The 26181-nt window shown below is 42.3% G+C and overlaps 1 protein-coding gene across 5 annotated transcripts; it reads left to right on the forward strand.

Annotated features, from left to right (window-relative positions):
- Positions 1-106: 106 nt before the first annotated feature.
- Positions 107-25331, forward strand: rnaseh2b (ribonuclease H2, subunit B). 5 transcript variants are annotated; one of them, XM_076746120.1, is made up of 12 exons: positions 107-186; positions 11957-12105; positions 20626-20694; positions 22067-22174; positions 22503-22579; positions 23437-23551; positions 23637-23701; positions 23854-23959; positions 24275-24356; positions 24447-24492; positions 24801-24878; positions 25171-25331. In XM_076746120.1, the coding sequence occupies exons 4-12, from the start codon at positions 22084-22086 to the stop codon at positions 25279-25281; spliced, it is 771 nt and encodes a 256-aa protein (XP_076602235.1). In that variant the 5' UTR covers positions 107-186; positions 11957-12105; positions 20626-20694; positions 22067-22083; the 3' UTR covers positions 25282-25331. The 5 variants fall into 5 exon arrangements, with proteins under 5 accessions (XP_076602235.1, XP_076602232.1, XP_076602233.1 ...); XM_076746117.1 differs by lacking the exon at positions 107-186 and adding an exon at positions 20012-20240 and having other exon boundaries at positions 11509-12105; XM_076746119.1 differs by lacking the exons at positions 107-186; positions 11957-12105 and adding an exon at positions 20946-21808 and having other exon boundaries at positions 12126-20694.
- The last annotated feature ends 850 nt before the right edge of the window (positions 25332-26181 follow it).

Consider the following 26181-nt stretch of genomic DNA (forward strand, 5'->3'; position numbering starts at 1 on the left):
AAGGGGTGAAGCAGCCATGCGCCGTGTGACCCTCAGGTGGATAGCAAGAGAGTAAAAGGTGCTGCTTGTTATCAGACGCACAAATTAAAAAGGCTCCTCTTTTATCAGTAGCCTGTTGAGGAAGCAATTCACTGACAACGTCCTATTGTCCAACAAGCAGTGCGCCACCTCATCTTCAATGGACGGGTGAGTATATGTTTAACGTCAAGTTTAAAACAATCTTACGCGCGTCCAGAAAACTCTTTGATTTAGGCTTGTTGAATACTTCTTCCTTGTAACAGCAGGTGCACAGCAGCCGTCGTACGTCTTATACGCCCCATAGGTCATCTGTAATAACGACCGGGCTGCACATGCCTTTACAGTTTGTGCTGCAAAGTGACAATAAAACAAAGTATACAACGAAAAAGAAAAACATCCAGGCCATATTTTCCCATTTCACACACACCAAATTTTGTTGCCAATTGTTTCTTGGACTTAATGAGCATTTGCAGAGCTCGTTTGCAGTCTTTTATGAGAACTAGCAGTCACAATATGTGCAGTCTTTATTGCGCCTGTGAAGTTGATTGTTGGGTGAAATACCGAAATTGTATCCCGTTTGTGGTTGGCTAATAAAAGAAAAAGGCATGAAATGACTCGTATTTCTGAGAGAAAAAACAGAAGCTTTCACTGAAAATGCCGATTAAATGATGTTAACCTGTGCTAAAACTGCAAATGTTAATATTAAGTTATAAGCAGATTTTTAACATGTCCTATTTGCTGAGTTTGACAGAACTGGTGCAAAAGAAAAAAAGAAAAACGAAACTGATGTAAAACTTGAGGGGTTGACCGCTGAAAAACCAGAATGACAAGTCCTAATACACACAGAATACAATTTCCTGCTAATTGTATTTGCATGTAATTACTCATATTGACTGTGTGTAGCGGCTAACCTTCCTTAAGGTTCCTGTGTTCTGAGCGCAAATTAAAGCGCTCAGCTGACAGAGCTGAAGGAAAGTAACTAGAACTGTAACGACGCTTGCTCTCTTTCTGTGTGTGTGTGTGTGTGTGTGTGTGTGTGTGTGTGTGCGTGTGTGTGTGTCAGAGACAGAGACAGAGAGAGAGAGAGAGAGAGAGAGAGAGAGAGAGAGTTTTGGGAGTGTCACACTCACAGTTATGCACCAGTATTTGAATATTTGCCCGATGTGTGGGCTGATGCACAGTCAGAATGCAAAGAAGAAACAGTAAACAGGCACAATAATCTGATGGGCTGCGGTCCCCCGTAAAGGTCATCGATGAAGAAAAAGACTGCAATGAGAGCGCCGAAATAGTTGTGGAGAGACTATAATTTCGATTTGAGAATCTGTCCACCACCCATGGTCTCCTAAACAAGCACATGCTGCCCCAAGATAGTCTGTGTAGGCTCCTTCTCTCTCTCTCTCTCTCTCTCTCTCTCTCTCTCTCTCTCTCTCTCTCTGTATGTGTGTGTGTGTGTGTGTGTGTGTGTGTGTCTTTCTGTTTTAACACTTGACAGCTGACTCTCTGAAAATATAAGACAGATGCGCATAAAAGACACCTTTCAAACTTTTTGCGTAACTCCGAGTTGCACATGCAGCAGGGCTGACCTCAGCTCTCTCAAAGACTGTAAAGGAAAATGCGTCACACATACTTGGTTTTGAAATCAGCACCTTTTCACGCAAATGAAGTGCATCAAAAGTGGAGCTGAGAGATGATTTTGCACGAGCAATTTCTCACCTTCTTGTCGGCTACAAAGAACACAAAAAGCAACCAAATCGGAAGGATCCAAACACTCCCTCCCCTGCGCTTTGAAGCAGCTGCTTACAAAATGTTCTTGATTCGACTTTGTAACCGATTATCTATCTGAGGCATTTTCAAACTGCAGATATGGCCAAGAGAGCTTAGAAGGAGCGCATTCAGTTGCGCAAGAGCAGGACAGCGAACACCTTTCGTGTGACTGAGTTTAGATATTTAGAATATGAGCAGCAACTGAAAGGTCATATTGTGTGGGAAGAATCTATATGACTCGAAACGAAAAACTCATTAGTCTGTGCTTGTGTGTGTTTGTTTGTGTGGTGTCTCTGTGTGTGAGTGTGTAATCGCGCACATGACACACTGATACAAATCATCTCAGCTACTTAACATTTCCGCAGCTTCTCAGACTTTAAGGTTATTTGTTATGCCGAATTTATTTTAAAAAAATCTATATATTTAAATGCGTTTCTTAAATAATATAAGATATATAAACAATACAGATTTACTGTAATATTAATTCTATTCCAAACTTACAAGCTGCCCAATATTTACCTCGGCTCAAATGTAGTCATCGGTTAAGTCAAGCAGACTACTGCCCTGCATCTGATGGCTTCTGTGATTCTCTTATAAATCAAATTAGATGGTTAGATCTCAAGGAATTTGGCAATTTCACAACACACTTCATGTGACAGCCATGCTTCTCACTCATGCTATATAGACTGAAAATAAATGCACTGCCAGCATGCAAACATAATCACTGTCACTCTGTCAATGGTATCCTTGTCAGCTGGGGATGCATCCGAGATCAATGATGTTCACTCAATTAACCTGATGGACCAAATGTCAGAGAGGTTATGGATGAGAGTGCGCAAAGCTCTGCCTTTCTCTGAGGAAATATGTTTATGTCCTGGACTGTGTGTCTACGGGCCCAGAGAGGAGACAGTGGGTGAGGCCTGTCCCTTCTAAAGCACCCTGTGTCCAGAGCAGAACTAGGTCAACAGAGACCGCTGGTTGGTGAGTTGGAACGATGCTGCTCTCTCACACACACAGGAAAGAAAAGGAGCAAAAAAAAAAAAAAAAAAAAAAAAAAAGCAGGAGAAGAAAATCCTTGCCTTCGATTGAGGGATAATTAGAGACTGTTTGACCTATTTGTCCCCTTAAATAAACCGTTGGCCATTTAGTTGGGAGTGGGTTGAGAGCACGTCGAGCCCTTCGCTGGACCCCTCCAATTATGCTTTTTAATGGCAAATTGCCTGACAAAGTTCAAAGGTCTCCCCATTCTCTTCCCCTCTCTTTCTCTGTCACAAATAACATTCAGAGATGTTCAGTCAATTACACAGTCTTTGCCAAGCAGTAGGGTGTATTTAACAGTCCAGCTTCAGTAAAGATAGTATGGCAGACTAGACTGAATTAGCATTTTTCTGAAGTGCTTTGCAGAACAAATTAAGCATATGAATACCACTGTGATGGAGGCACGTGAAAAAGAAACAAGTAGACCTAAAGGTAAAGAAAAGGAGATAGTCAGGGACAGAAACGGTGGGAACAGGCGTTAAAACAAGATAACAACAATCATTTTCTGTAAAAGTGTGCTTTGAGAAGCGATTTGAAAGATGTAAGAAGACTTACAGTAAAGGTAATATAACTGTTTCTAAAGAATATATCCACATTTTTTCAAGTTTGCCTTCAAACTATGCTCACTTGCACATAAGTGCACTGAAACAGCTATCATACGGTGCAATTATTCCTCTCCCTCTTGGAACAACCAGTAAGGCTCAGACCGAGACCCTCAGGTTGTCACTGAAGGCTGCATCTCACTGTGAAAGTCATCACTAAAACCTTAATAGCAAAGCTTACATGCAACCCCTGTCGAGCTGCCATACACAGGTCACACAGCTGAGCTTCCTTGACGTGGATGCAAGTGTCAGAAATGTACAATAGTAACACAGAAGGAGTCTTAATCCAAGTGTTATCAAACTAGAAGTGAACAAATAAATTACTGTTACGTTCGCTGCAAAATTGTCAACATTTGCTTATCGTGTATGTAGTGTGTGGTTATGTAATGTAGATAGCAGAACCTGACACAAGCTGACAGGAAGCTGACACACATACAGTAGGTCCTCAATGCAACCAAATGCGCAAAACGTATCTCTTATTCACGGAGAGCTTATGGGCAGGTGTCCATAGGGACAGCAAATGTTCCTGTGATAAGTCCCCTGTCCTACCCTGCTCAGTCTGTCAGCACAATGGGAATCAACAGGTAACTTAGCGACCCGAGCCCAACACATTTTCCACAGACAACCTGAATACAGTGGCTAATCATAACAGTATATGTTCCCTTTCTGTTGACCTACAAAGGCTCATCATTACTCAGATGTACAAGAACCTAACGTACCTGAAGAAGCGCACAAAAACGAAGCGACTGCACTTTAAATTGAATCCTGCTTCCTCTTTATTCTCAGTTGGGAGCTGCAGGCGCCATTTATGTGTGTACAGTATGTGTGTGCAGGAGTGATAAAGGCGCAGAGAGAGAAAACACACGGAAGTGACCAAACATATCAACTGTTGGAGGGCTTCAGCTGGTGCCTCATGAGTGAGGCCTATGACTAAGATCGGAAGAGAGTAGGAGTGTGGCCGTGCCAATGTTGCCATACCAATACTGCAGAGAAAAGAAAGAAGGTAGGAAAGAGTGGATGGTGATTGGACCGGGCACGGATATGCCAAATAAGACCAGAAATAGGCAGTGAGATGGTAGTGAGATTCACCCTCATTTGTGTAAACATTTACATTTTGATGAACACTTTGACCCCACGAGCAAAACCATACTAAAGCATTTTGCGTGTGGGAGATCAGTGTTGTTCATACATCATGTACAGTATGTGTGTAGATACATGTCTGTGGTTGTGAATTATTAACTTTTTTCTTTTGGGATCACATGCAAGCTTTTATTCCAGCAAAACACAAAACGAAGGGACTTAAAGGGGAAGTAATCACTAAAATTGTCTGCTTCCTCTTCTCTGTTCTAAGTATATCCTTCTTGTCAACTCAGTTGAACACAAGTTACTGCGCCGAAGCTGCCTTTTTTAAGTCATAAGGATTGACCTGATGAAGCTCTGAAAAATCACAAGGCATCAGATCTGTGCAGCCCTCGCTTGCGTCACATTTATGCTGTTGTTTATTGATACATGGCTGTGAGTAATATCCCTGCCAAGAATAGATGCTGGTCGGGGCAAAAAGAGAATTTCACAGCTTCATCTGTGCCGGTAATTTTATTGGAATATCCCTGACCAAATTCTTCCTCCATTGTGTGGACTCACACCCTCACATCACGACGAGCCCTCCCTCATTCCCTTCCTATCTCTCATCCCTGCTCCTCTCTGTCCCACACTACATGCCTCTCTATTTATACTGTTGAGTCAGTTTGCCACTGACAGCAGTGAGCGATAAGGAAGATTGAATCATCGTGTGTTAGAAACACCAGCTTTCATCTATCAATATACTGTCTTAAAAGGGAACACTGAGTGTTGCTGGCAGTTCATCAAAGTGTTTAAAAGATATGACCAGCTACAAAGAAAAGTGGGCATAATCATAACCTTGCTATCAAATAAACTGAGTAAAGTAAGCGTTTTACAAAGAGCACATCACTGTGTGCCAAGTGGAATGTCCTCAGCATCGGCAGTGGCTCCAGTGAAGGAGGAGAGGTGTATCACTCCAGCAGGATACTGGTCCATAGGTGTCTAGTTTCAGATGGCAGGCATGCTGTGAGCACAGTGTGGAGCACAGCACAGCCAAGTGGACAACAATGGAAACACGCAGAGACACAGGTGTCCCTAGTAAGAACCCAATGTGTGTGAGAGCATGTTTATTTGGGAGCCCATGTGAAAATATGTTGTTGTACATAAAGCATTTGTTCAGTAATATGCTGTGTGCATACTACTGCAATACATGTACTCATGTGTGTGAAAAGATATTACGGCGGTGTGTGTGATGTGTTTGTGTGTTTGTATTAGCTCACTGGTATTGATTCACTTGCACTTTAGCTGCACTCTAGTTGCACTCATGCATGCTTCCCTCAGGACGGTAACACCTGCAAATGGAAATGAAGGAAGTATTCCTAAAAGAGCGACGCGTGGCTCTGCGCGAAGATTGCAAGAACAAGAAGCAGCCGTGTAGAAAACAAAGAGTGAAAATTCAGATCACAGTCATTGTCTCTCTCATGGTGTCCATTCCTCTTTTTTCCTTCTCTTTATTTACAAGACTCTCTCTCTCTTTCTCTGTGTCCTCCTTGCCTTCTCCCTTTAACTCACTGGAGGATGCTAACCCATCAGGTCCCTTGGCTCCCCTCCATGGGATGATGTCATTTTAGATGACATCACCATGCAGTGTATGTGTGTTTGTGCCCCCCCTCCCACTCCTCCTCCTCCTCCTGCAGCCCTCCCTCTGTTTCTTTCCTCAGAGGGAAGGTGCTGTTTGACACACACCCGCTATACCCAGACCATCGGCCAAACTGCCATGCTAGCACAAATAGAGAGAGAGAGAGAGAGAGAGAGAGAGAGAGAGAGAGAGAGAGAGAGAGAGAGAGAGAGCAGGGCAAAGGAGAATGAGGGAGATAGACGCGGGCTGCCAGGAAGGTAGAAACATTTACACAAAGAAAGAGGCGAGCTAGTCTTTAGAGCAGTGGTGGAGTGATGTGAGGGCAGAGAAAGAAGAGTGGAAGTGTGGCAAAGACTCAGAGAGGGGATGGGCTCTGAGGGGTAAGTTCGTAGTTTAATTACACAACATTGCTGCTACCATAACACCACAAAGCCCAGGCACACTGTTATTAAGATTAAAACGAGTATACATGGAGGAGTGCCACAGACAGTCTGGATTCTGTTGTTAACACTGATATATGTAAGACTTCACAGTCTGGTGCAAAATTCTGGTAAACAAAGGAGTCTAAAGGAATAATTCTATGTTTGGGGAAATATGCTCATTTGCTCGTATTTTGCCAATTAATTTGTAGGTCTTGTAGGGTAGTTTGCATACCTGCTGAGAGGTAGTTGAGAAGACAAATACCTCTCATATCTGAATGCGAAATATGAGTTTACAGCCAGCAGCCGGTTAGCTTACCTTAGCGCAAAGACTGGAAACAGGTGGAAACGGCTTGGAGTCACAGCTCCCAGCCAAGAAACAGTCCTGCACATAACCCCCCGTAAAACCACAAATTCTCATTTTCACACTTGGCTTTTGCATGGATTAAACAAATGTGATACAAAAGTGTTAATTAGCGAGCTTAAAAAGTGCTGGGAGGATGATTTTGTAACATTTGGACCATGCAAGGCTAACTGTTTTCTCCTGTTTCCCGTCCAGATGATAAGCTATGCTATCTAGCTACTGGCTATAACTTTTATCCGACAGACATGAGAGTGGTATCGATCGTCTCTACGCAGGAGAGCCAACTACCTTAACAATTCCTCCAAATTAAATGACAAAATATGTTGTTTATCGCGTGATGTGACCATGCTATTGTTAAGATTTGGTTAGGTTTAGGCACAAAAATGACTTTGTTAGGTTAGCCTATTTAGAATGACTAATGTTAAGGTTAGAGGGGCTTTTCACTTGGCTAAGGCTCTGGAACAATCGTGGCGATGCTTTAAAAAAAGAAAGAAACGTCTACTTCTTGGGAGGACATTCTAAAACTTCTTACCAGTACCTCTAAAACGCACCAATTAACACTTCATATTTCTTTAAATAGAGCCCACTGCAAGCTGCTTTACAATAAATGGCATCACTGCACAGCAGCTCACCTTTCCCAGTGATCTACTGGAGGAAGGAAAGGATGTCGCTGTAATGATTCAGTTTCTTTACAATTACTCCATGAATGCTGGTGACAAGCAATACTCGCAGTTTTTTTTGCCATGACTAATTTAGTACAAAGATCTTCTCACTCACGTCTTTCATACGAGTCTCAGTGCAGCAGAGGCACTCCCACACTGAAACACGCCTGGGCTTTATTGAGCACAGTTGGCACAGTCTGAGCCAATGATGTCATCCTGGTGAATGGGCCAGCAATACGGGGATCAGCAAGTTTCTGAAATGAGAAATGGTGGGGATAGACATCATGTGTAGTGCTAGATATTGGAGTCATTATGATGGAAAGGTAAAGTTACAGCATTTTGGCATGTGCTTTTTCTTCTTCTTCCTCTATAGAAGGGACAATGGTGAGCTTTGTAGACTGCATGCCCACAAAAGCTGGTCTCAAATTACATGTTGCAAGTCTCAAAATATTGAGGCATGGTTGGAGGTTTTCATGTGGCGGTGCACAAGAGTTTTGATAAGTGGTTTTAGAGTCTGCCAGTGAAATCTGTTGTTTTCAGCCCCGGGTTGTAACATAGTATGACGCAGATTATAACCATCCGTTGGAAGCAATAACAGACTCATTTTTAGAGGTGTGTGTGTGTGTGTGTGTGTGCTGAGGTGGGGATATCATTATCACTTCTATAACTAGATTGTGAGGTCCGGGGCTTTGGTCATGGTGTTCACCCGTCTGTCCCACGAGTACAGGCCAGGGCCCCTGTCACCTCCACCTGCTCCATCCTCCAGAGGGGACCAGGGCTAAATTTAGACCAACAAGGAAGCTTGTCTGTGGACACGAAGCGGGAGAGAGATCCTCCAGATTGTTGGAAAACTGGGGCCCTCATCTTTGTGCCAAGCATAGAGGGAGGATATTTACTGCAAAAAATATTCCCCTTCAAGACTTCAAGAGTACCATTTTGACATTTTTTTTTAAGTATTTATGTATTTATACAGCATTTTCTTTTGCTCTTGGGATGGCAATGTTGGTTGGTCAGTGGTCCACACTGTATATATATATATATAATATCTCAACAACTATTGGATTGCTGTGAAATCTTGTACAGACATTCATGGTGCACAGAGGATAAATCACAGTGACTTTTCCCCAGTGACTAACACTTGATGGATTGCCATAAACCTTTGCACTGACATCCATCACTGCCAGATGATTTAATGACTTGTGTTCCTCTGACTTTTGATCTGGAGTCACAATGAGGCTGACATTTATGATTTTCGGTGAACTGTCTGAACAACTATTGGATGGACGGCCATGAAATTTAGTTCACACCTTCATGTCTTGATGTAGCACCATCACAGGCCTGAGATTTTATTTGTCTAATACTTTTATTTTTCACTAATACTACTAAAAATATTACGTTTACATCCTAACATTCCCATCTACCTCAGCTGCACTTGTGTTTATTGCTAATCACCTAATGTTAGCATGCTAACATGCTAAACTAACTAACTATACCTGCCAAATATTAGCACGTTAGCACTGCCATATTGAACATGTTAGCATGATGACATGGTCTAATTCCCACCAACTGAGACAACTGAGAAGATCTTGTCTCTTGCTGATATTTTGTGGTGTTTATGATGATATTTCCAAACATCTATCATGTGCACTACCAGAAACAATGAACCCTTTCACTTGAACACGGTAAATGCTGTGCAGACATCAGTAGTGGCTGCCAATCCTTCTTGAGACAAACTTTCACTTCATGCGCATGAAAATGTGAATGCACTGATAATTCGTATTAAAATGTTGCCTTGTCCATTTTTTTTTGGGTGGACATAATTTAACTTTATCCAGTGCAGACTGACCTGTTTTGCTAATTATTGTGGAGTGAGTCAACTTATGGTGTCTTTTTTCGATGTATATGTGAGAAATATAAGGATGGTAAGCCTCGGCTGAAGCCTAGGTGAGGTGGACATTTTTTGCAGCGCTGAGGGGGCTGGCCGAGGAGTTCACCCAGAGTGAGACGTGGACCCTGGCCAAAAGCTCACTCTCTCTGTCTCTCTCTGTTTCTCTGCACTTCTCAAAATAAAGACTCATAGTGTGAACACAAGCACACACACACACACACACACACACACACACACACACACACACACACTCACTCACTCACTCAGACACACGTGCACGAGCTCATGTGCACTCCTGCCTTGCATGCACCTGTTGTCTTATATGGAACATGCAGCTCTCGCTTGAACAGCAGGTAGAGCACTAAGAATTTCCACCTGTGCGTGGGAGGTGTGTATGTGCATGTGTGTGTGTAAGTGACAGATAAAGAGGGAGGCAGTAAAAGAGGGAGGAGAGCGACAGTGGTGTTTTATTAAGGGATGACTTGAATGAATTCCCCCCTTTTAGACACACCCTCTTTAACTCACTCCTCTGCCCTTCAGCCACTCTTTGTCCACCCTTTGAACCCCTTTCTCCTCCTCCTCCTCCTCCTCCACCACCCCCCACTCCCCACCCTGTGGCCCCAAATGTCGCCCTAACATTGACATGTTTTGGGTCATTTCATCTGATGGGATCTCCTGGGAGGAATTAGCATGTGCAAAAGAAAAGTCCACAGTTTTAAAAGCTCAGTGTTTCCAATTTGCCGCCACATGCTTCAAATTAGCCACGTATTTACTAAGGTCAGGCACTGGGCACGGAGCCCGTGGGGGAGCCTGTGCACGGGTTTGAGAGAGAGGGAGAGAGAGTGACAGAGAGAGCGAGAGAGAGAAGCAAGTTAGTTTAATTGCAATCCACCGCTGCCATCATAATACCACAAAATTTTAGTTCAGCCTATCTAAACGAATGCACAGAAGCATAATCATTTCAACAAATTGTCGTCTGAGCAAGGCAGAAGCTTAATACAGGTCCAGATAATACAGTCACACATGGCTACTTTCACACTCAGGGAAAGTCCTGTTTTACTACCAGTTGTTTTATTTTTACTCTGTGAGGAAAATTAACACAGTGGCTTACAATACTATTTTGGGGCGCAATAGGATTGCATTCAGAGTCTGATTTAAAGTAGCTTTTTTTCCTGGCATGACAGAATACGAGAAGCTGCGGCCTGGCTTCTGTCAGAAACCTGTAGTTTTACAAGCTTATTATTAGGCATTTTTAGTTCTGGAGACTTTTGACTGGAGACTGGAGGCTTTATTTGTTCTGAGGCCAAATGACATCCTTATCGCATCTGTTGTGTGCTTGTCTTGTTTATATCACGACTCAGTCTTGGGTGAGGCTCCTCGAGTGGGTTTTATGTGTGTGTGTGTGTGTAAAATGCACACGCTTTAGTTTGTGTGTGTGGGTGTGTGTGCGTGCGTGCGTGCAGCCAAGCCTAAAAGCATTTAAGCGGGAATGGGAGAGGGTCTGGAATCCTGGGATGACATCATTATCCATGATGTCATTTCTGCAGGGTGACTTTGGCACATGTGATGGTTTGGGTGAGGTCACACTTTCACTTCTAACTCACTGTAATTGACAACGAAACAGCAGGTCCCTGTTGCAGATTGAGCAGTGACAAATTTAGCCGCCAATTAGGTAGTCAGAACTAACCAATTTAATCATTTAATTTGCCCTCAAAAACAAAGGATTCATTTTTTTTTGTAAAACTCATAGTCTGGGTTTTGTGCTCCATATAGTTGAATTCTTATGTACAGCTATTGTATGTAAATTAAGTGAAAATTTTCACCATATGTGCCCACAAAAAAACCAAAAAATATGTTAAGAATATTCTTATTTTCTTAGTAAAAAAAAAGGGGTAAATGCACAGATGTTTCAGCTATGCCTTCTTCAGTGTGCAATAGTCCTTCAGGTTCATGGTCAACTTTTCACGACATTGAGTGTCACCTACACAGTATATGTAGAGAGGAACTGGTAGTCACTGCACTTTGAAAGCTAAAATGAGTGGCCCAGTAGGTTACCATGAGATATCTCTGACATTAAAATTGGAATTAAAAAACCTCAATCCTTCGAGTCCTCCTCATGGTGTGTTTACTTCCTGATAAAGAGGCCAAGTCAACCACACTCAGAGAGTCAAATCAATTTCATCAATTTGTCCCAAAGGGTTTTACAGGCTGTAGAAAATACGTCACCCCCAAAACCTCTTGAACAGGGGAAAAGGGAGTGGCGTAGGATTAGCTGGTCTACCTTAAAGGTCAGTCCACCTCAGGCCTGATTAGGCTCTATAAAGCACCAGGTACAGCTAATTTATGCTCCTGTGTATACACGAGGCAAATTCTCAGGCTGTGAGAGACACTGCTCCTCACCCCTTGGGCCTATTTGAGGTATTTACTTGAGCTATGTTTTTTTTAATGCATGAAATCCCCTCTGTGGTTTTGGATGATTGACTGACATGTTTTAATGTTGCAGGTCAGGTCTTCCCTCCTCTGCCAGTGCATTTCCTGCATTGTTTGTGGCTGATGACAAAGGCATGTTGAATACCGTATACTGCATTTTGATAACACAACTGCCTCAGGCACCTATTTCACAGAAGGTCTTCATGCAGAGGTGATTTACAGGTGAGCTAAAACATTTTAGATCATTCTTCAGTGTCCATTTAGTGTGTGATCGTTTTTCTTTTGTTCTTTTATGCTGTTTCACCTTATCTACATGTATTTTATGTCCACCTTTATTTTTGTGAGTGTACTGTCTTTTCCATTTGCTTTCAGTGGGTCCTCCCCTACACTGTGACCCTCACCCTGATCAGCACCTTACAGTTACACACTGTCTCTGTATAAACCCACCTGCTGTTTTTAACATAGTTTCTTTCAACCAAAATAAATTCTTATTTTTTCCTTTTCATCAATTTGAATCTTTTAGTCTTTAGCCTGCTTTCAAATGTTCAGTCAAAGTTATTCTTTTTACTCTTAAAACCTGGACTATGCTGTTCTGTCTATGTTTTATGGCTCGAACACTGTCTGAAATGATTAAATCCATTGGGGATTAGGAGTAAGATCCCTCCTCAAGGATGGACAGACATGTATTAGATGTTGTATGTGCAAAGTAGACAAAAATAGCAAATTACACTACTCAACAGAATGACAATGTTACGTAAATGGAGTGCAAACATTTTCTAATGTTGAGTAACTGCTCATTATTAAACAACTTCTACTTTATTCACTCACATCACTTATTCAGAGAAACAGTGAGTCCAACAGTGGAAGAAGCTTTGATTGCTTTATTACTAAACTAACTAGCAAGCAGAAACCAGGACAGCAGATCCACTAAAGCTCAGGCATGAACTTTACGGAACTATTATGGCTGGATGGATTATGTGTGAGAGATTGTGGTGATTGCTCAGACCATGAAGAGTAAATCTGGAAATAGACTCAACCTCTGGTCATTCTGACTGGCTGAGTTCACATTGATACTCATCTGATGAGTGGTTTTGGACCGTCTGAGTTTTTGTTTCATGAGACATTGTCTAAAAACAGCATGTGTCATAGGAAAGATGATTCAGATTCATGCGAAGCTTGTTGCCTTCAACCTCACATGCCGTCCTGTGTGTCCTCCTCTGGCATGTACCTGTAGGTCATTTGCATCTATCCCTTCTTGATACCATCATTCAGCCAATAACCATCAATTTATCATAGCATGAACATGTGCACTCTCTCTCTGTCTCTGTCTGTCTGTCTCTCTCTCTCTCTGTCTCTCTCTCTCTCTCTCTCTCTCACACACACACACACACACACACACACACACACACACACACCCAGGCACACATGGATAGCTTGAGGCGGGCTATCCATTCTCATTAGTACCCTGTTGCAGTCGGCTGACGGTAAACTGAGCGTGTGCCAAAGTCATAAACTTACACACCCCTCCCGCCATTACCTCATAATTATGATATCACACAAGTGTCTCATAGTGATGACGTCACGCCACCAGATTCACGGTCTTGCCTTTTTCGATTACATTACACTTGGCCAGTTCATGCCAAGACCCTTATCCCTGAAAAGCCAAGGACAAAACGCAGACTGTGAGACTGGGTCCAGTCTGGAGTGTAATTACCAATTTTACTAGTGAGATGAAAGCGTCTGGTTGGGCCATTGTTGTCCAGTTAGAGAGCTTGTTCACACTCTGAGATAATGGTGGCGACAAATAAAGTTGTCATTTTCTGTAGCATGGAAATTTGCCAAAACCCTCACTGTATGAATAATGTTTCAGTCTTTCTTGTCACGAATAATGAAGTCAGTGGTCTTACACACTGTCTATCCATTCATGTCCCTGTATAAATATTTGCTGACACACACCATTTCAGGCATTACTTTAAAATGATTGTGTTTAAAATGCCAATGTGTTTATTGAACATGTGCACTGGGTCACGGACTTCAGTGCCGCTCTAATGTGACGTCCTTCAGAGCACATGAAATCATGACGAGAGTCGCTTTAGTTTAGTGGAAAAATGACAGTTCTGACATAAAAGCATAGATCCATCATGGGAACAATTTCACTAAAAGACTGACTAGTTATTTTATGAAGCAGCTGGGTCAATCCATCTTCTGAGGTAAGTTAAAGGCTACACGTCGGGCTCGCAGCCATCCGGTACCTGTCACTGCTGTGTAGTCACTCCGCCTCCCTCAACACAAACGCCCTCATCTCATCCAGCATCTGCTTTTCTGTACCAGTAATGATTCTCAGATGATGGAGTGTGAGAGGGCTGAAAAAGAAATGAAAACGAGTCAAATCCAAAGCTGCTTATAAACACTCCGATGCTCATGGTTAAATTATTCAGCATCCTTCATAAGAGATGATGACATGCAATACACAGCAGTTTGGTATCAAAATCAAAAGTGTCCTCCAAAGCTGAGAATTCCTTTAAATACTGGAGAATTTATGTCTCAAGGGGGTGTGTGAAGTAACCACAAACACACTGCAACAGCCTGTACACAAACACACTATGTAATAGACCGCTCTTTTCCCAATGTGTCACCCTCCACCTTGTAGATTTATATGGAATGAACGTAATGACGTTTCTCCCAAATTATCCCAGTATGCCTGTGAAAGATCTAGATAATCTTTTAATGGCCCGAGTTGTCGACCATCTCGTTGCGCAGCTCATAAATCTGCGAGTGGAGAAAGCAGGCCCTCGGCAGCTCTGGGTCCCCTTGACTATTTTGTGTCTGAAACAGGATCCCTTCAAAGTGAAACGGGAGACGTGCTGCTATCAGTGAAGGAGAGGAAGCAGTGGTAGCCTGTGGAGGTACTGACAGTGGAGATGTGTCTTTGTGCAGTGCTGACATGTGAAATGTTTGGAAAGAAAAAAGCATTTTCAATATACTTGGTAAAAGACAAGACAATAAGAGATGCATGTCCACGTCCAGCTCTTGCAGGTGTGACTGGAACAGATTCCACTTATGCTCAAATCACACATTTGACCAGCACAAAAGCTGATACCATCACCGCTATTTAAAGTTCCTGAACAACACATCTGGAAAAATGCCAGTCACACCAAAGCAGCATCAAAGTGACACACATGCTACAACAAAGAGCACACTGGTGCTTAAGAGAAGAGCTACCACTACAGATACATACTCACATAAAGGGAGATCTGGTGCACATCCCCTGGCGTGACCCAACCATAAAGAGCCGAGGCACAGAGATGTGCCCTGGAATTCTGGGGTCTCATAAATAAACAAATAAACACATTTCATACACAGAGTACTTATTCTAATTACAGCCCTGGACATGTGCTGAGCAGTCTCTAATTTCTCTGTGAGCAGAGAGACTTGCGGAGCCGTCTGCGGCAGACCAGCAGTCGGCAGATGTAATTACCACATCATCTCTGGTCCCTGGTACACTGAGAGAGAGGGAGGCAGAGAGAGGGAGACGCTGAGAGAGAGAGAGAGACAGCGAGAGGGAGATTGATCCCAGTAAACAATAATTAGGGTTGGGGATGGTGTATTGTGGGACATCTACTCGGCGGGACAGAGTAAAGAGAGGGAAAGAAAAGGGAGAGAGGAGACAGGCAGGGATCATGGGCACATGAAAGCCTCTGGGACAGACAGCCCCCCCCCCCCCCCCTCCAGAGGGTGAAAGTTTGAATCCGTCCTAACCACAGCTCAGAGTTCCACACAGAGCTGCAGCTAACGCTCGGTTTAAATTTTGATTCATCTGCCAATAATGTTTTCTATTAATAAAGTAATAATTAAGTCTATATGTTGTCAAAAACATCTTCAAATTGCTTGTTTTGACCAGCCAACAATCCGAACCCCAACTGTACTCAATTAACAATAATATAAAACAGACAAAAGCAGCAAATCAGCACATCTGACAGCTGGATTTAACTGGATGCGGCGAATCGTTGGCGTTTGTGCTTGATAAATGACTCAAGCATAAAATAACTGATGATTACGTTTCTGCAAATTGAGTAATCAATTACTTCTACAAATCATTTCAGCCCTCGCTCCCTGATTAATAAACTTAAAGTTCAAAAACAGATGTGAGAAGTGAACGACTCCATACTAATTCTGGCTGCTAAAAAGTAGCTGAGAGTTTTCTTAAAAACAAGCAAAGCTCTGTTAACATTCAGTGTTTCTCACCACACTGCACTGTGTGCGTTTTGGACGTCTAACATGTTGAACGCTTTTCCTGCCTGATTAAAAACCTTGCAAAGCTCATGTTTTTTGAAAAATTTGAAAACTAATCTGTTTACATCCATATTTGCTAGCTTGCAGTCTTCTTCCCTGGAATTTACTGCCCTCGTGCTCCTTTTCTTGGCACATTATAATCAGTGGAATAGTGTGAAACCATTGGCAGGAATGTATATCGTGTGATTCTCGTCCTCGGTGGTGTGCACGAGATACAAACACAATGGGAAACTACTCATCACAATGCTGCTTTATAGCTCTGCTTTCATGCATTCATTCCATCAGACTCAAATGTCAGAGTCACGCTACAGTAAATACATAAAACAACAGAATCACTCAGTGTTGTTGTTCATGTGGCAAACCCGCTTTTCAAACTCAGGCGTCGTTTTTTTTTTTATCCCGTCATCTGTGTAATCTGCCGAATCTTCACACTTCTTCGAATGTGCAAAGGGGACATTTAGCTCCCGAGATCAGTAACTCTGGTTCCATAATCCCTGGAACGTTTCGGTTGAAAAGTGCTACTGGTGGTCATTAACTTAACAGGGTTGATGGTTGGGTCCAAGGCTGCATTGCTAACCTGTCAAATCAGGCACTGCCCTGGACATAAGACCGTCACAGGCCCTGAGGCCCCTGTTTTACTGTGTATTTACTGTTTTTTAGTGATTTGATCTGTTGTATGTTTAGTTAAAATGAACTACAGCATGTTGAAACACACTGCCAAATGAAATGATAGAGGGCTTAATGTGGCTCTTTAATTTTTTTCCTATTTTGTCTCATCGAAGGGCCAAAATGAAGTTTTTGTATGATGTAGCTGTAAAACTTTTGATATTTCTGTTTATAAGTTTATTCTATTGACACACACGTGCCTGTCTTTAATAAAAATTACCAAAAAATCAATTGACACCCAGCAAATGTGGGCCATGCTGTATTCAAGTATAGGAGTACTGGTTGAGAAAGGAATACTTAAAAGGCAACAAGTGTAGGAGTGGGGCCCACGGCTCATTTATGTCCCAGGGCCACTGAGCAGGTTAATCCTGCCATGTTATTGTGATTTAAATGTAAATGCTCTTATTTTAGGTTTTGCATATGTTCTGCAAATTAGCTACTGTCCACAGATAAATGCAGCATTAAAACAGCTCCCTTCAGAACGCAGCTCAGAAGTGTGCTAAAGCAGCTTAGCAAATGATTGTTACAAAAACAGGAAAATGGATATATTTTCAAAATACCAGCTTTTACTCCAAGCAACCCAACAGTTTATGCTCAAGCCATTATGCCATTCTCTGCCTTTAGAGAGAGGGGAAGTACCGCATTCAACCAGAGGCCTCACACAGAGCAACTGATGCTGGGAATAAGGAGTCATCGTCTTGTGGGGTGGGTGAAGGGAAGAGGAATAAGACTTTTACGGGAAGGAATATCTCCCCAGTGAGAGAACTGATGAAGAACATTATGTGTGTGTGTGCGTGCATGCGCGGGTGCATATGAGGTATGCGGCTAAAACTCAGATTTTACAAACATGTATGGGGGCATAGCATTTCGGTGATTGTTGCATTCCCGGCATTCCTTCCTGTGGATTTCCAGTCAGCGTGAGGCTCACTGTTCCAGAGCTCTGACATCACGAGGGGGTTCCACTCTGCCTTCCACATTCTGCCTCCCGCTCTCTCACAATCCCACCCATATTTGGAAGTGAGAGGAAGGGAATCCCAGATGATGACTCAAAGGCTTCTGCTGCCAAGGGGAATTCTCTCCACATCTGCTTTTGTGTGTGTATGTGTGTCCCCGTCCATTATTAACGTGTATCAGTGTGTACATTACCTCCTTGAGCTGTAGCTGGAGTTTTCATCTGTGGGGAATTCAACATGGCAATGACATGTGAAAAAGCTTTGTACCGTTACAGAAAATGTGGAACCATGAGTGATGCTGTCTTTCTATTTATAACCTGCTTCTCTTGGCATCCATGAAGGTTGAACATGCACTATGGTGAATATGTGTGCTCTTGAAATCAGCTCTTTTCTCTTTATATATCCTGAACATAGACAATAGGAGGGTAATGGTAATGCACAGCACATGGTGGTGACATGGCTCGGGGGCTCAGTAGATGTGTAAGCTGTGCCAGTCACCCTGCATTGGACCACCACAAATGAGACCAGAGAGATAGATTTGACCATGGGCTGTTCAATACGCTCAGCAGAGTGTGACCAACTGCCTGCAGCCCGCTGGCTGCAATAAACACCTACCTCCACAGAGAAGCTCATTGGAATCATCTTATTTGTAACAAGAAATAGCAAGCTCGAAGGTGACGTAGGCAGGGAAACAGGAAGTCGAGCCTGAGTGGGAGACGGACAGAGGAGACCGTGGCTGTGGTTGTGTTCAAATTCTCTTTGCTGGATGTTATGATCCTTGAAGATTTCGGTTTGGGAGAGGATAGAAGGGTCTCGGACTCCGGGTCTATGAAGGCATATCGAGGCCTAAATTTAGACCCACTTTGTTCTCGTCTGCACGCTGGTGACAGAGGACTCGGCTCTCTGGGGTTGTCTGTGGTCCAGTGTATCAGAAAGGCCACTGTTGTTCTCCCTGGCAGACAGAAACGCAGACGTTCCCTCAAGCAGTCCAAAAAGAAAGAAAGCTTTCATGGAATATTCTGTTTAGCTGCACAGACTGTTGTGTATGATACTCCCGGGACCCATAAAACAAGTAATTCACAGACAATATCTCACCCACGCTCTCTTTGCCACAGACTACAGCAACATAAATCTAACTGATTTCAAGGAAGAGTTGAGACAGTGTTCAAAGGGTTTAAAGCATGTGTTGCTCAAATCTGGGCAAATGGGCCGGCAAAGCGACATTGTTTTTCTATGGACAGAAAAGAAAAGTGATACGAGACGCAACAATCTGAAAATGTAGAAAACGGTGGCATGCAATTAGCAAGACTGAGAAACAGGAGGCCATAAGTCACTCTGCATAGGCTCTAGTTTTCCTCTACATCATGCTGCTCCCCACAGGGACACTGTATGGCAATGTTTAAAAGCTCAGCCACCCAGCACACAAACCCCAGCTTTCCTCATTACCAAAACAAGATAATTAAAAACCTGTCAATGAGCTGTGTAGCGGGTGTCTTTATCACTGAGGGAAAACGACGGCTCAAAAAAGTTCTATAAACATATCAGAGGAACCCCTGAACAGTTAAACAAATTGATGACACGGCGCGTCATCTAATGGGGACACACACAAGCATCCCACACGCTCCTGTTTGAGTGTCCACATAAACAGTGCAGGGGGGGAAAAAAACAAAAGAAAACAAGTGACTCACTGAAAACCAACTGGGACACACTGTGTCACTTCCTGAGAGAGAGAGTGAGAGATGCCCTCCTCTTACTGAAGGACAGATGGATCCCCCAATCTGTTGTGTGCTAGTGTGCCAGAGGACTGATCACCAAACATCCTGCACCTGAGAGAAGAGACCTTTGGGCTCTCCGTGAAGACCAAACCATATTTCACAAATATCACCTAACTGACTGGAAGCTAAACTGTGCGACAAATCCAAACGTTACCACGCAATAATCATCGAAGTTCTTGAGCGACCTCTGGCGATCTTACTGGGAAACTGCATGTTGACGTGACGTCGTTGTGGAATGTTCCACTGCATTAAAAACAGTGTAAACAGGGGGAATTAAAAGTCTAGCACGGTGTCTCTTTCAATTCTTTTTGAGCTTTTTCGACAACAGAATATTACATTATATCTAATAACGTGCTTAGTGTTGCTTTTTCAGGAAATGTGTGAAAATGAGCTGACATTGAAAGAATAAATATCTTCTTTTCCCCTGTGGGACAAATGCAGGAAGTGCACGCAGAGAGGCGCCTTTTCTGAGCGCCTGTCGTCAGGCTAAACGTAACCATCGCATTGAGGAGGCCGGGACTGTTTTTAGCCTGAAGAAGGTTTGTTTTCATATGAACAACAAACCACGTCAACAGAAATTCTTACCGTCGAGTAAAAATACACAACATGGCTACTAAAAAGAAGCGAACGCCTAATGCACAACATGACAGATGGGTTGTCATTGCTGCAGGTAGGTTAAGCAGTGGGATCGGACAGTTTGAGCTAAGTAAGCTAACTTTAGGTAGCTATGTAGCTACATGGATAGCAATTTTGCCACCACACAAGTAAGTATAATTGCTTGACTAGTGTTTGTAACTGGTGATATTCAGCCACTATGTCTGCATCGCCCTGACTTAAGCTAATTTTCAACAGGAAACGGGAAATAAGTTTTTAGTATGTCAGACTTGTTGGAATCTCAAACAAAATTAACGTTAGTGGTTAGTGTTCACGTGTTGCCTTTGCGTATTCGTCCTGAGAATGTCGTATAACTGCAGTGATCATTTCATATCGAATACACTGTTATTTTCTCTCGACACCTTTAGTTTGAGAACTTACTTGTGTTTTGGTGTCCACAGACTCTGTCCTCGACACACAGAAGCCCGACGGTGACCCAGCCTTTGTGAGACTACGGAATCCCGCTACAGGTCAATCTTTTTATAATTACATATCTTTGCAGGGCTGCAGCGAACAAGACAGCCTCAAGTTTTCAGATCCCGACGTGACTTCTTCATATTGCCGTCTGCCCCAAATCTAAAAATCAATTTGCTGTCATTAAAGATTATTTAAATCAGCAAATTAGTCACTGAAATCATGGAAGTTTAGGCATTTCTGTATATATGAACTTAAATGATTAAAGGTGCTTGTTGGAGTTGTAAATCATTATAGTTATTTGCAGGGGTTCACACTGAAACTCAAGAGAAGAAGAAGACGGCAGCAACTGTCATTGGTCATCAATACACATTTCTTGTCTGCACGCACAACTACAGAGAAACTTCAAGCTGAACCAAGCATAAGAGAAGACATTTCTAAGAAAAGTAGCTGCGAGGGGGGTTGTGGCTTGAGACCAACAATGAGTGCACTGAAATGTGGTGAAAGATATGTTGTTCCCATCCACATCCAGCAGACGAAGCAGGTGCTTTTTATGTAGGCTCAAAGAATTTCACTCAAACATTATTTGATAGACACAGAAAGACGAGGAAGCACACAAATGTGGCAGAAGCTTTTGAAGCTATTGAAGGTAGTCAAGCTGAAAAGTCCCGTCACCCACTCACTGGTGGTGAAAGAAGCTGAATGAGGAACAGTGGCGAGCTCTGTGTAGTGTTTTTCTCTGAACATTTCATGAAGTGATACATGAACGTCCATGTCTTCCCATGCTTAGGATTTTGACTTATTGAAGCAACTTGTCAGAGATGCATAATATTCATGTGAAGGGGGAACACAGATAATGCACAGACTCAGGAGTTGAGAGAAAAACAGAGCACAGCTCTTGGATCAGAGGACATCGCTTAACGCAAACAGGAAAAAACATCTCCTGATACTCACCTGAGTACCTGACTCAAAAAGTGAAGTGCACATGCAGCAACATACCAACACAGACAGTGAGGAAGAAGACTGCCAGCAAGTAAATCTGGATGTAAACAATGTTGGATTTAGAAGACTTTAAAAATTGACTGGCAAATGTTTTAGGAGGAAATAAATGCATTCAACACAACATCAACACGATACATCAGACCTCTGGGATACGTGAAATGTCTTCCGGTGAGCAACGCTGAAAGTAAATATAGCTTTTGTTTGTTTACAAGAAAACTCCACAGGGAACTTATAATCACTGATCAAAATTGTAAATGATGAAAATAATTGTTAGTTGCAGCTCTAACAACACATTAACACTAAATAAAAAATGATAACAGACACGTTGCCTTTGAGTTTTCACAGCAGTCTCATTCTTTGTCTTGTGAACTGCATTTGCAGAAGTGGCAGAGAAAGTGACGCTTCCTCATTTTTTGTACCCTACAGATGCAGCATCTCTGTATATGCTGAGCAGTGGTGATGTACAGCTGTTTGAGGTGAAAGCCTTTGAAGAAGATTTCCACTCCTGGTTTGTTGGCCAGACTGTACAGAGAGGTTTGTCTCCTCCCTCTTTAAAGTGTAAACTCTGAAGCAACCTCATCACAATACACCAGGCACAGACGGACAACACTGAGAAAGATGGACAGCTGATACGAATGAAAACGAGCCGTGCAGCAGAATGTGACTTAGCTTTGTAACAGTGTCTTAAATTTGGATGAAATGATTTCAGAGTTTGAGTTGTTTGTTGTAAACCTGACAATGTTTCTGTGTGTATTTAAATATTCAGAGATGCTGCACTTCGGTTGTGTAGTTGTGACTGTGGTGTCCGTGTGGTAATCAGGTGTTTGCGTCTTCACAGTTGTTTTTTTTTTTTTTTTAACAGATGGGCGACTCCTCTTTGTAACACCGATGGATCCTCTCTATCTAATTTTGCCCTATTTGATTCAAACTGGCAGAGAGGTAAGAGACAGAAATGTGTGTGATGATCATTTTGCTGTCTTATTCTGCATCTTAACGACTTTGCTGGAGCAGAGGGTCTGATCCCCACTGGAGTCTCATTTACAATTTATTTAGAAAATTTCATATTGAACTCATTTTATATACTAATATTTCTAAATATACAGTTCATTAAATATGTTTTGGGGTTCCAACATGATAATGAATGAATTGCAATCAGCTGTGGGAAGGTGAAGGCCTATTTGTAACATTGCTGCTTCTAATACTATCTGACAGCATCCTAAATCTGTTTACCTCTTTGTTCATATCACATAACTTGGGATATATTGTTGGCGTGTTATCCAGAGCTACACAAGGTCAATAAATACAACTCTACACCTCAAGTGCTGGTGGAAACATGTACTCAGTGTGTTTAACTTGAGAGTGAAGGTTGGGAAGTAGCAAGCTGAGCTGTTACAAAGTCTACACTGTCTACACATCAACACTGCAAAGCTGTGTTTTCAGTGACCTAAAACTGCATTTGTGTGTGGACAAAAGGCCAAAATACACAGAAAAAACAATGTTTTTAAAAATTCTCATGGACTAGGCATAAGCCTTTCGTGGATGTCCCTTTCATAGCTGATCATGATTCTATGGCTCCACATGTATGACTCCTGCAAGTACGTCTAGTTTCGATATTTTTTTTTTCTTTGCAAGTCATATAAATGATACAATATGTATGTAAAACTCCTTGTGAAGTTGCCAGAAGGTGTTAACTCTGCACTGGAGTCTCAACAGGCCACAGGTTTGATACCAAATTAACTTATAAAAGTAACAGTATATCCGTTTTGTCTCTTTTTTTAATGTCATTTGCTGCTCAGGGGAAGTTCCAGCCCGTGGATCAAGTTGTTAAGGATGAGGAATTCCCAGCATGCTCAAGGCTGCTGAGCTGCACACGGTCCCTGGCCTCCCTGCACCACATTGCAGAAGAAAAAGGTGAAATTTATTTCTGAAGCTAACATGACTAAACTATGAGGTTATGATGAATGCATTGTTTATATGCTGTGTTTCACACTTGCAGAAGTGGGACTACTGAAGTTCCATCGATACAGTCAAGAGAAGACGATGGATTGGTTGAAGAAAAAGGTGTTCATCACCACTGTTATATATGAAATGCAAACATATCCTGTGCTTTTTCACTGCAGTACAATACAAAACTACCAGGAAGACGTGCCTGTTCATGTAAAGTTGGTGTCACACAGTGGAATTACATACATGTTCTTCATTTGTTGATGAAGGTGGAGAGGACCGTCAGTGCGCTCAAGAAGAGAAATATCTCTGTGGGAGAGGGAGTCAAATCCACAACATACATCAGAGTGAAGTCAGAGTCAGACTACCGCGAGGGTAAGATGCTTTAACTCCAGGACACTTCACTGTTGTAGACAAGTCCTATTTCATTACTGTGAGTTTCAGCCTCGCCTTTCTGTGAAAAGACATTTTATGGGCCTCCTTTCAGTCTTTTTTGAGCTTCCTTTTTTTTTTTTGCAGCAGATAGCATATTAACCAATAGATGGCAGTAATATTGCATAGTTTCTGCAGTAATATTGCACAGTTTCTATCTATGATCCTCAAACATTTCTCAAACCTAAGACCATATTAAACATAAAGCAGGATTATATCGCTAATTACTGGCACTGTCGTGTCACCTTAATGATACAGAGGACTACCTGCGCTATGCCCATGGCCTGGTTTCAGAGTACATCAGTGAAGACCTGAGCAAAGCCCTCCTCAAGCACTTGCAGTAAGCTCACAACACACAAGTTATAATCATTGACAGTGCTAATCTAAGCTGGTGGCGCAGATCAAGCATGTGTCTGATTCTGCTCCACAGGTTACCAGAGCTCACGAGCCCAAAGGAGACGGAGCCTCCTTCTAAGGTATGTTAGTGTCTCTTAGACGAGAGTGAAGCCTGTGCAGCATTTTCTCTCGCTGCATGCTGTCCAAACCACCGCGCATGTTTTCTGCACTCCACCTTGCTCTAACATCGTTTCATTTGCATATTTTTGATCACGTGATTGACATGAAATCCTCACATTGTGCACCTATGTGTGTTTTCAACTCGGTTTGCAAGAGCTTTCTCATCGTCAGTGTGACGTCATCTACGTACCTAGCGGTGTGTGTTTCTGTGGCAAAAAGTTTTGTGCGCTTTGTCGTGAAAAGCGTTTCTTACTTCCTCGTTTGGCAGAAGCGGAAACTTTCAGACAAACCGGTGGAGGCCGGAGAGGACTACACCAAATTCAACAGTGCAGACTTTGCGCGGAAAGTGAGTGTACATGCAGCAGTCTGCCTGAAAAGACCAAATGATTATTGGAGCAATCTGTAACTTTGATCAACAGCATTGATTGTTTCATCTCTTTTTTTTGGATAGTTTTTTTTAGTCTTGCCCTTGCTTTCTTTATGCTTTATCTGTATGATATGCACATGGGTCAAAGGGGCTTACCTTGTGGGGATGTGTTGTTCCTCAGCTTGAACTGAAGTTCAGGATATGTCATGAATTCCCTGCTGACTGTCCGAAGTCGAGCCGCCATGTTGATTTTTTCTTCCCCTTGTTCCAGCCGCCTAAGAAGATGACTGCTGCTCAGAAAAGTCTGGCTAAAGTGGACAAAACTGGCATGAAGACTATGTCATCCTTCTTCAGCCCCAAGGTCAAAGCAGAAAAGCAATGAATGCTGTATTTTTTCTAGTTTTGTAATAAAGTAAAGAAAATGTAGTTGACGTGATTTTTGTTTTGAATGAGATGAGAAAGGAAAAGAATAATGGCAAGCCATTTCACATGATTCATGTTAATGTTGCCACCTTAATATTTGTATTAGCATGCTAGCACATGGCAGGGGATATGTAAGCATGCAGATATCTCAGGGTCTATTTCATATTCAGTCCTTTGAGCACCACAGAAGAAGGCACAAATATCTCAACACCCGGTCAATTGAATCCAGAAATGTAATGGAATCTTAAAGGTTAAGTCAGAAATGTGTTTTTCTTTTGTCATTTGTTAAATAACCCTTGTTTAAGGTCATTTTAACTCGGGCAACGATGAGCAGAATAACCATAGCTGGTTTTGAACTGTTCAGTCAACTCAGCCTTTAGACTGAACCTGAACCTCACTCTTAAATGAAACAGGTATTCATGCAGCACTGAAATATGTTTACCTTTCTGCCAGTCTTCCTGCCGTGAAGGACATGTTGCATTTTACTGGTGGCTTTGATACTTGGAAGGAATGCAGTCTGCAGATCTGAACCATAAACTGGGTATCAGAATTCCACACCCATCACAATATTGGACATTTCTCTCGTTTAACTCGGCTCAAAAGCACACTTGAAAGGAATGTTATGGGTCTAACTGATGGGTCAGAGTAATCTTGAGATGTCTGAAGGAATGAAGGATTTATTTTTTGTATTTCAAAATGTAAAAATCATCCAAGTTATATGTTCTCAGGTAAATGTGCCATCGTTTTGATGCATATCAGCTGGACTTTGAGATGGTTGTATTAATGTGCAGTTAACAGTTTAGAAAATCCCTGAAACAAATGATAGTGGAGAGGCTTTTTTTCTCAGAATATACTATGA

Source organism: Chaetodon auriga, chromosome 13, assembly GCF_051107435.1.
Source record: "Chaetodon auriga isolate fChaAug3 chromosome 13, fChaAug3.hap1, whole genome shotgun sequence".
NCBI lineage: Eukaryota > Metazoa > Chordata > Actinopteri > Chaetodontiformes > Chaetodontidae > Chaetodon > Chaetodon auriga.

Coding starts and splice junctions, on each gene's coding strand:
- rnaseh2b (XM_076746117.1), top strand. CDS start 20,177: ATGGCTACTAAAAAGAAGCGAACGCCTAATGCACAACATGACAGATGG. Junction 23,552..23,636: donor CCACATTGCAGAAGAAAAAG/GTGAAATTTATT, acceptor TCACACTTGCAG/AAGTGGGACTACTGAAGTTC. Junction 23,960..24,274: donor AGAGTCAGACTACCGCGAGG/GTAAGATGCTTT, acceptor TTAATGATACAG/AGGACTACCTGCGCTATGCC.